Source organism: Ochlerotatus camptorhynchus, unplaced genomic scaffold, assembly GCF_037179485.1.
Source record: "Ochlerotatus camptorhynchus isolate MF236.1 unplaced genomic scaffold, CSIRO-AGI_Acam_v1.1 ptg000526l, whole genome shotgun sequence".
NCBI classification, from domain to species: domain Eukaryota; kingdom Metazoa; phylum Arthropoda; class Insecta; order Diptera; family Culicidae; genus Ochlerotatus; species Ochlerotatus camptorhynchus.
The window spans coordinates 125872-143311 of record NW_027041010.1 but is presented as its reverse complement, the minus strand read 5'-3'; the positions used below and the strand labels follow the sequence as shown (position 1 = coordinate 143311).

At 37.7% G+C, this 17440-nt stretch overlaps 2 protein-coding genes across 5 annotated transcripts in view; one reads left to right on the top strand and one right to left on the bottom strand.

Annotated features, from left to right (window-relative positions):
- Positions 1-17440, top strand: part of kug (kugelei) — a 375801-nt gene that overhangs the window by 254465 nt on the left and 103896 nt on the right. The window lies entirely within an intron of this gene.
- LOC135712968 (uncharacterized) lies at positions 1934-17191 on the bottom strand. Its single transcript, XM_065236076.1, has 4 exons — positions 16910-17191; positions 8354-8409; positions 7447-8215; positions 1934-2092 (listed from the first exon to the last, which is right to left on the bottom strand). The coding sequence occupies exons 1-4, from the start codon at positions 17189-17191 to the stop codon at positions 1934-1936; spliced, it is 1266 nt and encodes a 421-aa protein (XP_065092148.1).

Sequence of the window (17440 nt, the reverse complement as noted above, 5' to 3'; positions counted from 1 at the left end):
ACGAGATAGCGTTTTCAAAGAAAAATGTTCCTTGAGTAAATTTCTACAAATAGTCGTTGCACAACAATATTGCCACATGTTTAGGTTGGTAGTAAATAGTGTACAGGGTGGCCAGACCTACCGATTAGTGTTAGTGCACCCCACACGCAGCAATATATATAAGGATATGAAGGGGAATTATCGTCAATAATATAAATGGTGAAAAAATATTGTCAAAACCAATGGATTGATGTGATTGACGGAGGTTTGACAGTAAAATTATTGTCAGAAATATTGATATGTATAGGGTCTGCGTAAATAAAGGGGGCGGTACCTTAAAAACTTTACTCTTTTGAGTAAAAATCTAGATTGTCAAATATACTTATGCCGTAAAAGTATATTTTAGAATCTAGATTTTCACTCAAAAGATCACAATAAACTCAATTATGGGAAAACATTTTGGTCCTATATATAAAAAATTCAGTATATTTCATGCGTATCCATTGATTTATAGCGATTGTAACATGGTCACGACGCACAGTGGGCACCGTCCATACAAATCTCGGACAAAAATCCAAAAGTTGTCTGAATTTGATGGAAATTTCATATTGTAGTGATTTTTGGATGCTGCGTCCGTTTTTGAAGTTTTTACTTTAAGTGGCGATCCATAGAGTACGTCACGCTATATTGAGGGAAAATCAGCCCTCCTCTCTCTTCTTTCAATGCATTTTGCCTAGACTTAATACATTGTTTGTCAAAGATTCTTCATGTCCCCTTCCCCTCTTAGGGCGTGACGTACTTTATGGACGCCCCCTCATCACCTTACTTGAAACCACTTGAAAAACGGTTTTTTTACCCGAGACGCGCATCTCAATGCTCCACGACAAAATACGATTATGTTTTCTCTTGGTAGGGTAGAGAACTACTTCGGCCTAATCGCACATTTTGGGCCTATCGAGCGGAAACAAATAAATCCATGATTTCTGAGTTAACAAGTCAATTATGCGTTTGGTACGATACTTTAGTTAATAAACTACCCTATTTACCGACAGAGATAGAATTCACTGCGGTACCAAGAACCAAAAATGGAGGGGTGCAGAGACTCGTTCGCGGAACCACTGAAATAGAGAATCTCTTTCCAATAGACAAATCTCTCCACACCACACGCCAGATCGCATTATTACCACCTCCGACGATTATCGTAACAATAAGGGGAAATGGATGTAATGCCCCTAATTTGGGCCCATACATCTTCTTCTTATTCTTCATCACATTTCAAGCTTATTGCATATCGCATATTAGCTTATTGCGTGCTCTCAACTTAGTGTTCTAGATGCACTTCCACAGTTATTAATTGAGAGCTTTCGATGCCTGTACCATTTTTGCATTGGTATAATTGTGTGGCAAGTTCAATCATACTTCTATGCCCAAGGAAGTCGAGAAATTTTCCAACCTGAAAAATTCCTAGACCGGACCGGGAATTGGACCCAGCCACCTCCAGCATGGTCTTGCTTTGTAGCTGCGCCTTTACCGACTGAGCTAAGGGAGGCCCCGGGGCCCATACATAAATTTAGCAATCGACTAAATTTTCAATAGCGACCAAAAATATCCATTAGTATCATCCCTATGACGCGTTCATCTAGATAAAATTGATAAACAGCAGATTTTTAGCTATGGGCCCAATCTTAAATCCATAGGCCAACATTAGAGCCATTTCCCCTATATAAGGAAATATTATTATTAAAAGAATAAATTGGACTCACCAAATCGATCAATGTACGGTGTCTTGTTGCAGAGATCTCCATACTTAATGGTTGGTTGACTGGGCATGAAAATAGGTTTGCCTATTCTTAGTGTCGGTGATTCCGTCCAAGGATGAATACAAGCGATCACTTAATAGACCAGATGATGCCAGCAAAAATGGTCAACGAAGATGACTTAAGGTTGAATGGATTCAGGCTGCTAATCGGAGAATGTGACCCATACAAAGAGCCGGTAAGAACAACCAATAAGGCCGGTTGTTGGTGCTAGGTCCCGAGAGGCCAACCGAACCGACCGGTGATAATGATCGGCGGTTGAAAAGCTCCCGCGTGGCAAATAGAGCAAACGAAGCCTGGTTGAAGGAACACTAATTAAAACTTTACAAAACTCGACAACGGACCAAAAAATTGACGGCATAAAATTTTCCATGTCTCTCTTCGAGCACAGCACACTGCGATCCTCTATATTCTAGTCGCATAGGAGTATTGATATGATATGATATGATATGATATGGAACTACCAGTCACTGTAGCAAAACAACTGTCGATAGACTATGGGCTATCCTCGCTGTTCGACAGGTTCAAGTTTAATAACCTCTAATTGTACTCAACCTGCCATTGTATGAAGGGCCAAAAACGCTCTGAGTGAATCCATGGGCGACATCGCCCACGTGCATCCCGGGATAAATGAGAATCTCCTTCCAGCAACAGAATCATGCAACCTGTCAAAAAAAACAGGCCAGCCAACAGGAGGATGCCCTAATGAGTGGGAAGAAGAGCCCGCCCTCTATTCACGAAATGTTAAAGACAGGGAGTTGGCATTTCCACTCCCTCCATTCGTTTTGCTTCTGCATGTAATAATGGAATGAACGTAAAGAGAAAAATAAAGGAAATATCTCACCCGATATGCTGCAAAGAAATCCATGAAATCACGATGATTTCGAAGATCTCCCATAGACATTCTTCAACCGGTGTTAAAACAGCTATATAGCTTTTCGTTCCTCAGACAGCAGCGAAAATCCCATCAACCATGAAACACACTCTAGCTGCACCAATTAGAGGGACCTCAGAAGAGAAAAAAGGACTGCATCCACTTTCCATCGCCAATCACTCGTGACACAATGGCTTCAGTTCGCCAGTACACAGTCTGTAAGACGCAGCGCCAGCTCCTTACAGGCCGAATCAACTCGCGACCAGTGCCGAAATTAGAACCAACTCCAGCGACCGAAAACAAACGTGTCTAAAAGCGGCCACAGCACACTTCGATGGCATTTCAGAAACACAACCTCAACGCACAAACACGACGACGACAACATTCGACAAACACCTTTCGTCTGGGAGGCATAACGCCAGCACACAGCAAACAAGGGAAGAAAAATGCACATATGTACAGAGCATTAGCTGAACTGCTAACGTTGAAAGCTAAACGTGAACCTTCTAATCGCATTGGCGTTTTGAGCGAAAACCCAAAACTTGATAAGTTCCAAAACATATAACACAAAAAAGAAAAAAAAAGGAAGAGGTTGTATCCAAGACACGACCGTAGATTTGACGTAGGATTACGAATGGTAGTTTTGATGTCACAGCAAAAGTATATTATATATTAAATTTATTTCTTAACTCGTTATCAGAGAAAAGGTTCGATAAGTTGAAATTCGGAAGCAATTTGAGAGTTCTGTTTGTGAGGTGCTTTGTCGATGTCCATTTAGTACAAGCCAATCCTGGACGGTATATCTTGGATACAAGCTCTTACTCTTTAGTTAACTCTATCAGTCATTTGTGGTCCTGAAAAGGACCGATGGGTTGAAAGCTTGGAAGCCAGTTTTTTTTTTCCTCTGTTCGGGACATAACACCACTGCGACCAGTAATTTGATATATTGTAGTATATCCCGTGTCCTTATTTTAGTGCATGTTGTCACTATCATCACTATTGAGAAATGAAAAGTATTCGACTTTTTTACAGTTGTCATTCTTGCATTTATCGCAAGCATCCAACTATTATTGAAAGGTTCCGCTATTTATACCCTTTGCCCCTTTGTCAGTCAAAATTGGATTCCTTAGCAACAAAATTAAGGAATGAAACCGATAATGACCATGCATCAGAACCCTAGTCTTAACCACTTTAAACTAGGGAACAACTAATAGAAGATTAGGAATCACATAGATGAAGACTCATTTTTTCCTTGTTTCAAAATCATTCTCAGTGGACAAAGCCTAGTCTTGTCACTATCAACAAGGCATAAAAAGTAACAAGGACTAAGATATGGTTTTTCGAAATTTCACCCCCTAGAAGAAATACGTAATCCTTCGTCAAAACCCATCGCTGATTTGTTTATATGTATGGGTAAAAAATCCTAAATTTTAATGGAAAAATATAAAATTATTTTGCACCCTTTGTATACAAACCATGAAAACCAGAAAAAAAATACAATCAATGTTTTTCAAGACCAAATCACATTTTTTTAATATCATTGCATTTTTCCTAAAAATTATTTTTAATTACCTTTTATTTGATATTTTATTTGAATTCGGCCCAGTGATTCAAAAGTTATACAAACATACATGTTTAAAATAAGGGGAAGCACGGCAAAATCGGCCATAACTTCATTCACAGAGCCATGCGGTCGATCGTCCACCCATTAAGTCAAGATATCCATGAATAATTCAATAAAATAGGGGGAATTGGGGTTAAGTCGGTCTTTTATCCCTACTAGGAGCTTCGTGAGATGAACGAGACCGCTTCCATTCGATTTTCTAGGAAATTTAACATCAGAATAAGCCTATTGTGCACATTTTGTGAAATATTGAACTTATTCGCGCTTTATATACTTTTTCCCACTCTGCAGCGGTTCAAAAGTTATGATTTTTTTTTAAAGTCATTTTTGAAAAAAAATCGTATTTTGGACCACCCTAACATGGAAATGGTCGGCCTAATGATAAAAAATGTAGTAATATTTTGCGAAAAGGAACAGAACTAGCAATTTATACGAAATTTTGAGAACCACTATATCGTTTTGCTATGGAATGGCTCCTTTAAAAAGGTTACAGTCTTTGGTGAAATTGGACAGTAAGTCAAGGCAGATTGGTTTGAGAACAGTAGTACAGCATTTTTCTACTATGCGGCGCTTATGTACAAGTAAATTCCCTGTATAGAATATATCTTGAGATCTATACTATTAAGTTAGTTTCCGTCTTCGGAAAAGTTGTTCAGGTAAACCAATGTCTTCTAATTGATGGGCCCACTACGCGACACAAGTCTGCGAGTGCACTTCACGTAGATGTCCTGACTTCGTAGATGGTGAGTATTTCAAGATATACCCGAGCAAAGCTGAAGATCAAATTGAAATCAAAATTTGCTGTTATGATGTAACTTATTTTGAATACTCTAGTTGATCTCATTTTGGTTGACTTAACGGTTAACACAGCAAAAATGAGAGCAAAATTTTACACTGTTGAAGCAAACGGAAAACTAATCCTGCTTTCAATGAAATCAATTTGATTACTCATTTTGCATTCATAATGTTTAACTGAATACGGGCCTGGCATAAATGGTTAGCATCCATGCTTCTCACGCTGAAAGACTTAAAAGTTGAATAAGTCAAATCTCTCCCCGGGCAAGTCAGGAATGATCTAAAATGTGTTAAACAAAACAAATAAACAAGAATCATTAGTTCAACAACAGATGAACTTAAATTAAATTTTAAACAAGACGTTAAGAGTAGAACTAAGTTGCTTTCATTTAAAAAGTTTTGACTGCATAATGAAATCACAATATGATATCAGACTTATGTTGCGACAATTGAAATCAAAATGAGTTTTCATTATGATAGAAACTGCAAACTTTAATATCGATTTGCTTTCATTTTGTTAACCGACTTTGCTCGGGTAGCTTCACATTTCAAACCTCCCTCTCCCTTTTCCCATCCAAAAAAATTGTAAATCACTACTAACCTCGAGACAACCGCGAGTATCCGGTCCAGCTCCTTTAACTTATATATCAGCAATTCCATAGAAAAAAGTTATAGTGGGTCTCAGAATTTCATGAAAATTGGTATAGTTCTTCCTTATCAAAAAATATTAGACTCGTATTTTTTTATTGCGCCATTAGGGTGACCATTTCCGTGTTAGGGTGGTCCAAAAAATCATTTTTTTTTCAAAAATGTCTTTTTTCAAAAATGTATAACTTCTGAACCTCTTGACCGATTTTTACGATTGACCCTTCAAATGAAAGATGTTTTAATGTAGTTTTAAGAAAAATTATGAAACACTCAGAGATATTTGATTTAGTAGGAAAAAAATATGTTACAAATGCTTTTTCTTGATTTTCACTGCGAGGGTCTTCAACAACTTCTTATTTTAGTATTTTTAATTGAAAGATCATTTAATTTTACATAACATAGCAAAAAATTAGCGATGTCGGAGAAGCAGTTTTGGAGATACAATTTTTTTTAAATAAAAAATTATTGTTCCACATTATATGCACCACACGTGCATGGAAACGATGAAGACGCAAGGTAGTTCACAATGCGTCTCCATCGAGTCACAGCAGCTGTGACTAATGAAATCTATGAGTAACTTACAAGCTGGGTGCAACATTCAGTTCAGCCTGGAGGCTGTCCATAAACCACGTAGACCAATTTTTAAACATTGCAGATCCTACCTCCCCCCTCGTATACTTTACTAAAATTTTAAAATATTTTTACCGAGCGTATACTGTGGCTGGACTCCCCTCCCCCATTGAAGTCTTCGTGGCTTTAAAACAGGCCCCAGTTTGACATTATTAATTTTGGTATCAAAATTCTGGGAGAAGTACTTAAATGCTACAAATAATGGCGAGGTCGAAGAAAAATAAGTAAAACATGAAGCATTTATTTTCTTTAATTACAATTTCACACATTTTTCTTCCGTTGAAAATGAATACCGTTTGACAATAATATACTTTTCGTATTGAGGCTTAAAACTATGGAATGACTGTGTCCCCGAAATTTGGTTCACATGTATATAACAGTTTTTCAATTTTCTTTCCATTTTATTGTAATCGGATTCCGAAAAAAAACTGATATTGTATTTTTGAATCTGGCTTAGAAATAGCCCATGAGTAAAGTTCTTGGGCCATTGTTATATGGTGGCCTTGCAAACTCGCTTTCGCAGCGTTTCGTTTTAATACTCCTCCCAAAGCATCACAAGGGACCTTTCCATGACAAGTTGCGAAAAAATTCCACTCGGCAGCAATGCCAAAATCTTTTTGCATGTTGCATAAATTAAAAGCGGTCATCTTATTTTTATATTGGCTTCCTGATCCATCTGAGAAAAAGTAAATCTGTTGTAAGCTTGGCAATTTACATTTTATGAACGCTAGACAATGCGTAAGAAATAAACGAACTGCGACATGATTATGTTTAGTGAAATCAGCAATTGCAATAAAACTAGTAAATTTCAAATCGTTAGATTCTTCGTCTTTAAAATAAATAGCACAAGGGTGAATAGTACATTGGGCGTTCGCCCAATGAAAGCCTTGAACTGCATCCTGCACAACGAAAGAATAATTCTCCGAAAAATCACAGATTATGATGCATTCTGTAGCTTTCAAATTGCTTTTGACGTGTTTCATGTAATTTGCCTGTTGCTCAGCTATAAAGCTATGCGGCAATAAATTGAATAATTTTTCTAAAAAAGTATCAATAAATTCCTGTGTGTCCCTTTCAACTAAGTTCATAATGCATCTCTCTACTTGACGCCATTGTTTGAATTGTATTGATTCAACATGTCCGTTACTAAGAATAGTCATTAGTTCTGTGGCCAAAATTTGCGTTCCTGAACAATTTTTGCAACACTGCAGCCAGCATTGTTCACTTGGATTTTGACAAATTATTTTTTTAAACAAATCGTGATAGGAATCAACACCATCTGGGAGTGATTGTCTGCTTTGTAGTGTTTTAAAAATAAGTTTAACGTTCTGATGATATATACAAACGCATACGGTATGCGTGCCACTTGTCCCTGCCAAAATGCAGTGTTTCGGACGGTTACTGGCGAACATGGAAAATCCTATTTTAATATCAGGATATGTATTTTTAAAGATGGAGTACGCCTCTTGCAAGTTACACAAAACTAATCTTCTTTGTACGTAGATTTCGCCTTCATCATTTTTAGATATTAAATAATCTCTTTTCCCCGGACAAACACGACTTATATCGTCACTTTTGTAAAAATCACGAACAAGCATTATCGTTGGTTCTCCTAATGAAGCTCTGCTTAACCTCTTTACAGGCACCGACATTATTCCTTTCTCTTGCTGCAGTGCTTTTGCTTGGTTGGCCATATGTTGGGAAACATTGAACTCCTTCATAATTCTATATGTAGACCAACTTTTGGGAAGTGTGGTTAAAATCCTGTATCGCTCATTGCTGTCTCTTGTTTCTTTATATTTATCCTTAAGTTGTATAAGGAATTCATTTTCGTCCGACAAAGGTGCGTTGTAGGTTGTAACGATCGATTCAGAACTGGTTGTTTCCACTGATTCTGAAAATAAATATAAAAAATGATTGATTATTAGAAAAAAAACATACAAATGATTTATTTTTTTATTATTTACCTTGGCAGGGAAAAGGAACCATTCTGGAGGGTCCCGCAACGGAAATTGATTCAATGCTGGTTGCTTCGATGGACTCTGAAAAATGATTGCAAAAAAGAAGAGTTTATGTTAGTAGTTAGAAGAAAAGAATTGAAATTTAAAGAAGAATCACATGAATTTTCAAATAACGTACCTGCAGCAGCGATTCTGGATGGTCCTGCAACGGCTTCTTCGGTCACGGCATCATTGGGTTCATATAGTTTGTGGTAGCATCGTTGACAAATGAAGGAGCTACTCTCATCTATTTTAATCTTTTTTTCCACTGCATAATCGTACAATTTATTGGTGATTTTTCTGGCACATGAACTCAACATCCAAACATCACACATTGAACACTTACGTTTCATTTTTAGATATTCTTCAATTCAACTGTTCTAGTAGGAAACTTTGATTTCTAACTGATCATTTCTTTCATAACATTCGTTGTTTTATGTGAAGCATTATATCGTACCTACGAGTGAGTGATATACCTACGAGTCTAAGCTGTAACTCATAGGTATATCACCTGTTCGTAAGCAATGACGTCACTTCAAACAGCTGTTTCAGGTAAATAGATGAATATTGCGAATAAATACAAACACCACCAAACATTTCCAAATGTCACTAACACCGCGAAGCCTATTGGGCTGGAGCTTATGTAAAAGTCATTGCCTACGAACGAGTGATATACCTATGAGGTACAGCTTGGACTCTTAGGTACTGATGCAACATGCAAAAAAATTTTGGCATTGCTGCCGTGTGGCATTTTTTCGCAACTTGTCATGGAAAAGGCCCTATGGGAGGAGTATTGAAACGAAACGCTTTAAAATTTGAGTATACGAAGGGAAAGGTAGGATCTGCAATGTTTAAAACTTGGTCTACGTGGTTTATGGACGGCCCGCAGGTTGAACTGAATGTTGCACCCAGCTTGTAAGTTACTCATAGATTTCATTAGTCACAGCTGCTGTGACTCGATGGAGACGCATTGTGAACTACCTTGCGTCTTCATCGTTTCCATGCACGTGTGGTGCATATATTGCGGAACAATAATTTTTTATTTTAAAAAAATTGTATCTCCAAAACTGCTTCTTCGACATCGCTAATTTTTTGCTATGTTATGTAAAATTAAATGATCTTTCAATTAAAAATACTAAAATAAGAAGTTGTTGAAGACCCTCGCAGTGATAATCAAGAAAAAGCATTTGTAACATATTTTTTTCCTACAAAATCAAATATCTCTGAGTGTTTCATAATTTTTCTTAAAACTACATTAAAACATCTTTCATTTGAAAGGTCAATCGTAAAAATCGGTCAAGAGGTTCAGACGTTATACATTTTTGAAAAAAGACATTTTTGAAAAAAAATGATTTTTTGGACCACCCTAACACGGAAATGGTCACCCTAATGGCGCAATAAAAAAATACGAGTCTAATATTTTTTGATAAGGAAGAACTATACCAATTTTCATGAAATTCTGAGACCCACTATAACTTTTTTCTATGGAATTGCTGATATAAGACATCAATAATGTATATTAATTTTTCTTTTTCTTCTTCTTTTTTGTATACACATCAATTCTTATTGAGTTTAATGATGTTTGTGACTTTGTGAGGTTAACAGCACCACCTAGCGACAAAACTTTGGACATGATATTTTTGTATACATTTTAAATTTCAACTCTGAAAAATAGCTTTATATGAATTTTTTAATTTTGTCGAACCTTTTAACGGAACCTTACGTAGAGCTTTTTGAGTGTGTTGATTTATTTCCTTTTAATTCCGTTAAAATTGCTTATCTTTTGACAGATACGTGTATTTCGTGTACTACTTGCAGACTTCATCAGTGCCAAGTGGTGTTCAGTACTTGGCACTGATGAAGTCTGCAAATAGTAGACGAGATACGCATATCTGTCAAAAGATAAGCAATTCTAACGGAATTAAAAGGAAATAAATCAATGTAATGTTGACTGATTTGGCTGAAATTTTGAACAAAGCCTCAGAATTGCATAGAGAACAAGTGGTACTATGGCGAGGGGGATGGTAATTTTTTGGTCATCCTAATAGCGTCTAAAGTTGAAAAAATACGATTTGTTTGTATAAAAATCATATTTAATTAGAAAAATTTCACTGACTTGTTGCTTTCCAAAACTGTTTAAAGACCAAACAAATGCAAATTAATAAGTTACTCAAGATAGTATGCGGTCCCTTACCCAAAATTAGTTTTTTTATTTAACAATGACTTTAAATTGCGGGAGTGTTAGAAAAGTTTCAAACGTGATTTCATGGTGTCCTCGACAAACCAGACTCACATCCTACAATAGGTCACTTGAAAAGCCTTTTTTTCGTGTAACACCGTGTAATCCTTCCGTTCGAAAACTTGCAACTTCGTGTATTTTTTAATTGTTTCTTTCTAATCCGTTTCAATTATGTCATACAAGCTATGAAAACAAAGGAGATGAAGAACAAAATATTCAAACCCCTGGTCATAAAATGTCAAACGGAGATTTTTCAATACACTAACATGTCCCCAAAGCTCATTTTCACAACACCGCAGCTAAGCTTCAAAGCAGGGTTGCTTTCACTCACTTGCAATAAAAAATTGTTTTTCGGAAATATGAAATCATTAGATGTTATAATGGTTATATACAGTGCGTCATAATCAGCGATTTCACGATTCGTGAGCGCTCACGAATCATAAGATCGCTGACTGTGACGCTCTGAAAGAGAAATTGACAGGTTTTATGTGTCAAACAAATACTCCGAGACCTCTTCATGTAACTTACAAGTAATAATAACCAGTATAACATTGATTGATTTCAAAATTCAAAAAAACAATTTTTTACATCAAGTGAGTGGAAGCAACCCTGCTTCAAAGCAACATACCGGTCGGTTACTTTAGAAAGGGGTACCAAAAAACGCAAAACCTCATCGCTCCGTGAGTACAACTTCTTAACTCGATTCCATTTTACAGACAGTCTGTATCCCATTGCCTTAGCAGCACAAGCATCGTCATCGGAACAAAAGAATCCCACATTCTCTCGAAATGTGAGATTTATGCAAAATGCATCGGTATCTCTATCTATCGTTTGAACAGGATACAATTGCATGCACTTGCATACATGAATAAATGTTCCAGCATGAACACAAACCCAGACACACACACACACACACACTGCAGTAGTACACAGCACATGACTCGATGTCACTTGATGTATAAAGTATGAAAATCAACACTGATCCGAAAAGTCTCCGACGAGAGGATACAAAACGCTTTCAAAGGGAGGATGCAGCGTGGGGCACTTATGGTGTATGCACCCAGTTACCGAGCCATTCAGGGAGACAATACGAAGTTCAAATAGAATCATAAATTTTATGATGTCGAGATGTTTATTGTTTGGGAGTTTATTTGTTTCGATGCTAGGGCGTTTGATACTCCCCGACATGAGCGTTCTCGCACTGCATAACGACTATGAGCTGTTGGGAGTCGTGTTTGACAATAAAAGTTTTATACACTATACACTGCAATATTTTTTTCTTCTCTCCAATGCTTTCATCGGAATGCACCAGCGTGCGATTCCACTGGGTGACAACGACGACAACGACGACGACGATGGCGATGGTTTTCGCTTGTTCCAAAAAATCACCATCAACCCAACCCCCTTCGTTAAGTGACTCACAAAATGTCTCAGGAGAATCTTTTTTTATTTTTCGTTCCTCCCGCAGGCAGCAAGACAGCGATAACGAGCAGCTCGATTCTCCCGGGAGAGTGCGGAGACATGTGTGTCAAAAACGAACATGGCTCACATTCGCATATGTACGTTCGAAATGTATGCATTATGCCCCTTTGGTGTGGAGGTATAATAGACATACACGTGCCCTGAACAAGTCTTGCGAGGAAATGAAGAATCAATTTGAAGTTTGTGGGCGGGGTATGAATTAAATTCAAATTGAAATTGTTTGCGGTGTAGTATTGCAGATTCCGCCCCTCACTAGACTCCTGCGCTTAAAATAAGTACACACACTGAAAATAAAATTTAGTTTATATAACGAAAACGTTCGTTCGTTCCACGAATCCATTCATTGTTTTCTGCAACGAAATAGATTCGTTCATAATACGAAGCTAGTTTTGTTTAAATTGCCACCCTCGTTGATAGCGAGTTTAATAGCACTAAACTTTATATTTTAGGAAAACTAAAACTTATTCTTCTCTGCAAATTTATTTGAATCAACATTGTAATTAATTGATTGATTAATAATTTACACCGACACTTGCTTCCAGCGTTATTGTATGATGTATGATAATTGTCCACCACTCATTGTAGCACGGAAACTAAGTCCGATAGCAGTGGGCGCTCCTCACTGTTTGATTTGATCAAGCTTAATAACCTCTGATTGTCCTCAAAATGTCACTGTATGAAGGGCCAAAAACGGGTTTGGTGGATCCATAGGTAAATTCACCTATACGACTCCACAAAATGGTAGAGCATCACCTTCCAGCCACATGATCATACAATTGGTCAAAAAACGAGCCGTCCGACAGAAGGATACCCAATGAGTGTGGAGAAGAGCCACAGGGAGTTGACAATTTCACTCTCCCCATCCAAATCGCTTCAATCGGGTACCCTGATGGTCCCACCCAATCCCAGCATTTGTTTGTATAAATAAGCAATAATAAAAATTAAAAATTTACACGATCTCACCAACTTTCGCTGTTTCTTTACCCTTCTGTCCAATTTTCGTGCCAATTTGTGAACTCGTTGTCCTTCTATGCATCACTGCTAGTCGCTACTAGTCTGCCGAAAATCTCCCTTGTTATTTCTGATGTGTTCTACGATATTTCGACGTCCATTATCTTTGTACGATGATCTTGAGTTCCTAGTTGCGTCTTATTAAACCGTAACAGCAATGCAGAAAATGGACGTGCTCGGGGTATTTTCTTACCGAGCATCACTCCATTGTCCTATCGCATGAGCTCTATTTTGCAGCTCTTCTTTCACTTTTACTTCGTTGACGCCATGGTACCGGAAAAGATACAGATATACAGGGTGCTCGGTTCCTTAGTGCAAATAGTTTAAGGGGAGGTTTACTTGGATTTGGCTGAAAAACAGTTGAACATTGGAATTTTTTTTCAGGAGAATGAAAAGACATACGAACTTCCGGTTTCGATAATTATATTTGTCCACTATTCCTGAATACTTGGAAATTTTTTGAAGGTAAAAAAACAAAATGGCGGCTCGCGTGGAGGAGTGTCAGTCAGGTTTTGCTGCAGAACTTCGAGTGCACACCCTCTGGTGGTGAACTGAAATGAAATTTTTTTATTGTGGTTAAAGTTAGGCTTATACCTAACTAGAACGAAATCCGACAAAAATTGACCAAATTATGGACATTTGAAAATTTAGTGCTTTTTTTACCCCTTTTTTTCTCACTTTGACCTTGCTTAAAAAATAGTAACTAACATTTTTTTTTCATACCTACGCCATACAAAAAATAGTATCCTTCAAAGCGCAATTTTCCGATTGTAAATCGGATCATTTGTTCAAGCCCTATGCTCTAAGTTGTTATAAAAAATATGGTTTCGAGAAAAACGCGTTTAAAGTTTTTGTTGCGTCCCTCAGCGCGCATGACAAAGGTTCACTCAAAGCGCCATAACTCGCTAAATATGTTTCGGATCGTAAAATCCTTTTGGCCACATATTCTACACACTTGTAGCTTTCATTTTATGCAAAAAAAATCATTTTTTTTTTTTTTTAAATCCAAGTAAACCTCCCCTTAAGGGGCGATAGAAGATCATACTTGAAGTATAAATTGTTCTACGCATATGATCGAATCTCAAAGATTACTGAGTTATTGAACTTTTCCCGTTTTGGTCTATGCTTGCCATAAATTGGCTCTAACTCAAAAACTATGTCATTTAGCACAAAACTCTTGCTTCCATTGGACAGCTTGGTTTTCTACTTATTAGTGTCATTTCTGCTTTATAGAAGCTGCATTTAGACACAATTTAGGGATAAACGAGTCGAAAACTTGTGTTTTCCTACGGGTTTTCCCTTATTATTTAAAAAAATACGTAATAAAGTGTATTGTTTTGTCAAACCAAAAGATGTCTCTCAATGCGTTCTACAACTCTCTCTTTGCCACCAATTTTCTATCTTGTTTATTTTTGTCGCAATTTCGTACTAAACACATCATGTTGGGTCGTTAATTAACGGTTGCGTAAAACACGAATTCAACCCCACCGTGCGTTGCTGTTGACGTCTGTTTGCAGCGCGCATAGCACACTTGATCGCCACATGGAGCAACGGTATGAAAAGTGTGACAAGAAAAACAGTGCTGCAGACAGTTCAATTGAACGCATGATGAAAATTGAAAATGTTCTGTTTTTTTTTCTCGATACCAATGTAGATCAGTTCATTGAACTAATTGGGTAAAAAGCGAACACGAAATTATTGCGACACATTCAACAGGGCATAACTTTTTTACCATTGGGTAAAAATCAACCAAATTTTGCACACATTCTCATTGATGTGTATTGTGTACATGCTGTCAAACTCGAAGTCGTGTTTTTCGAATCAACGAAAATGGAGGTGAACCAACGCGAGTTGAGAGAACAAATTCTTTCCAAACACCTGGAATTTCCTGACCTGTCGCACCGGCAGTTGGGAAAAATGTTGAACATTCACCATTCAACCGTCTCCAGAGTGTTGAAGCGGTTCCAGGAGCGGTTGACGTTGGAAAACCGGGACCGGAGAACAAAAAGACGGAGGGAAAGGTGAAGCGGATGATTAAAGCAAATCCCAACGTCTCAAGCCGTGATTTGGCTAAAAAGATCGGCATGTCGCAGAGCTACGTCCAGAATGCAAAGAAGAGATCTGGACTACATACATACAAGGTACAGAACTTGCCAAACCGCGATGAGCGGCAACAATCGACGGCTAAAACTCGGGCACGGAAGCTCTACGAGAAGATGCTGACAAAATATGGCTGCTGTGTGATGGACGACGAAACGTATATAAAAGCCGATTTTAAGCAAATTCCGGGGTTGGAGTTTTTCACCGGCAAGAGCAAGTTCGATGTGGACGACAAATTTAAGAAGAAGAAAATGGCAGGCCATCTGCTCTTGCGGACTGAGGAGTGAGCCTTTCGTGACAAAGGGCACAGTAAATAACGAGATCTACAAATCTGAGTGCCTCGAGAAGCGCCTTTTGCCGTTCTTGCAGCAGCACGACGAAGTTCCGCTATTTTGGCCAGATTTGGCATCATGCCACTATTCTAAAAGTGTCCTGGAGTGGTATGAGGCCAATTCTGTCCATTTTGTTCCAAAGGACATGAATCCGCCAAACTGTCCGGAGCTGCGCCCGGTGGAGCAGTACTGGGCAATAATGAAACGGGAACTTCGGAAGAGCAAGAAGACAGTCAAAGACGAGAAGGACATGTTAAGAAAATGGAAAAAAAAACTGAGAAACTGGTACCGGATGACACTGTAAAGACTTTGATGGAGGGCATCAAGCGAAAATGCGTTCAATTTTACACTCAAGGCTCCATCGTTTAACTTTTCTTTTGATTTTTGAAGTAAATATATGTATAAAACTACCCTAAAATTTTGGTTTGATTCTAAACATTATAAGAAAATTGTCATGACATTTTCGGTGTCGCAATAATTTCGTGTTCGCCCTTTAAATACCCAATCAGTTCAATGAACTGATTTACATTGGTATCGAGAAAAAATGATTAATCAAATTGAAACACTGATCTTCGTTTTTTTTTCATAAATTTATTTCAATAGTTGCTCTGTGTGTCCTTCATTTTCTTGGATGCAGTACCTGAAAAAGTTCAATAACTCAGTAATCTTTGAGATTTGATCATATCGGTAGAAAATTTTTTTTACTTAAAATATGATCTTATATCGCCCTTAATTTATTTGCACTAAGGAACCGAGCACCCTGTATATACATTATTAGAAATGATATGATATAATAACAACGGGAACGCCGTTTAGAATGGTACAAACAAATGTTAAATGAGGTAACATTAAAATTTAACACGATTTAAAGTATTTCAATGCAACATAACATCTGTTCACTGACGATTAACACAGTTTTCAATATGTTATCTTATCTTATTTCTGGAAGAATTTACTTGTGTTTTTTACCATTAGTATCAATGCTCCGTCATATCGTATCTTCAAGTGATCTTCGCAAGTGCCACATTTCGTTCAGGTTCTTTGGAACTAGATGTGATGAAATATGAAACGCACATTTTAAAGTGAATTGCGCATAACAATGTTCATCACTTACTCACACATGAAATCTGCCTCGACCAACCTGGCAGAATGTGCCCTAACCCTCACTGAACCAAAGGGCCATTTGCTTCCAGCGTCAAGCACCTAAACTAAGAACTGACGGCGTGTGTGAGGAAACCATGTGTCAATATTGGCCGATTGAATAAATAATAAACTTCTCATTCATTGCACCACGAAACAATATTCTGCCTCTGTGCACTAAATAGCTATCTTTGATTAGTATTGCCGTTATTATTTTGATCGATAATTATCAAAACACCTTCCACTGCTGATGTTGCCTAAATTTGCTTGTAGTTCGGGTAAATGCCGACTGTGCCGCGGCTGGGCAATCGTCTGACTGTTCGATACCAAGCGACATGGTCGGACTCTTCTTGGAACGTAAGGCCGATTTGCTCAGAAGATTTTTACGATATTCCAAATTAGCAAGGTTCTCATCACCTTCCGGTACGTTATCGTAGTAGGAGCCTCGTTTGCTGATCGGTGGCGGAACGGACGATACTTGGCGAGGCTCGGGTTGAACGTTGCTCAAGGTGGCTTGCATTTCGTGGAGCATGGAGCTCGTTCAGCTCTCGATTGAGCGTAAGTGTTGCTGAACGTTTGATATTTCTAGGCATCGAATTGAAAACATTTATTCTTTAATAATAAAATGAATTTTGTGAAGCAAAAGTCAAGAAATGTGGTGTTCTTATTTCAGCCACGTTTCTAGTATTATATCTATGAAAGTCACTTCCTCTTTCACTTCGATCACACAAATATCGAGGCAGCAAACCGTTAACTACTATAAAAATGA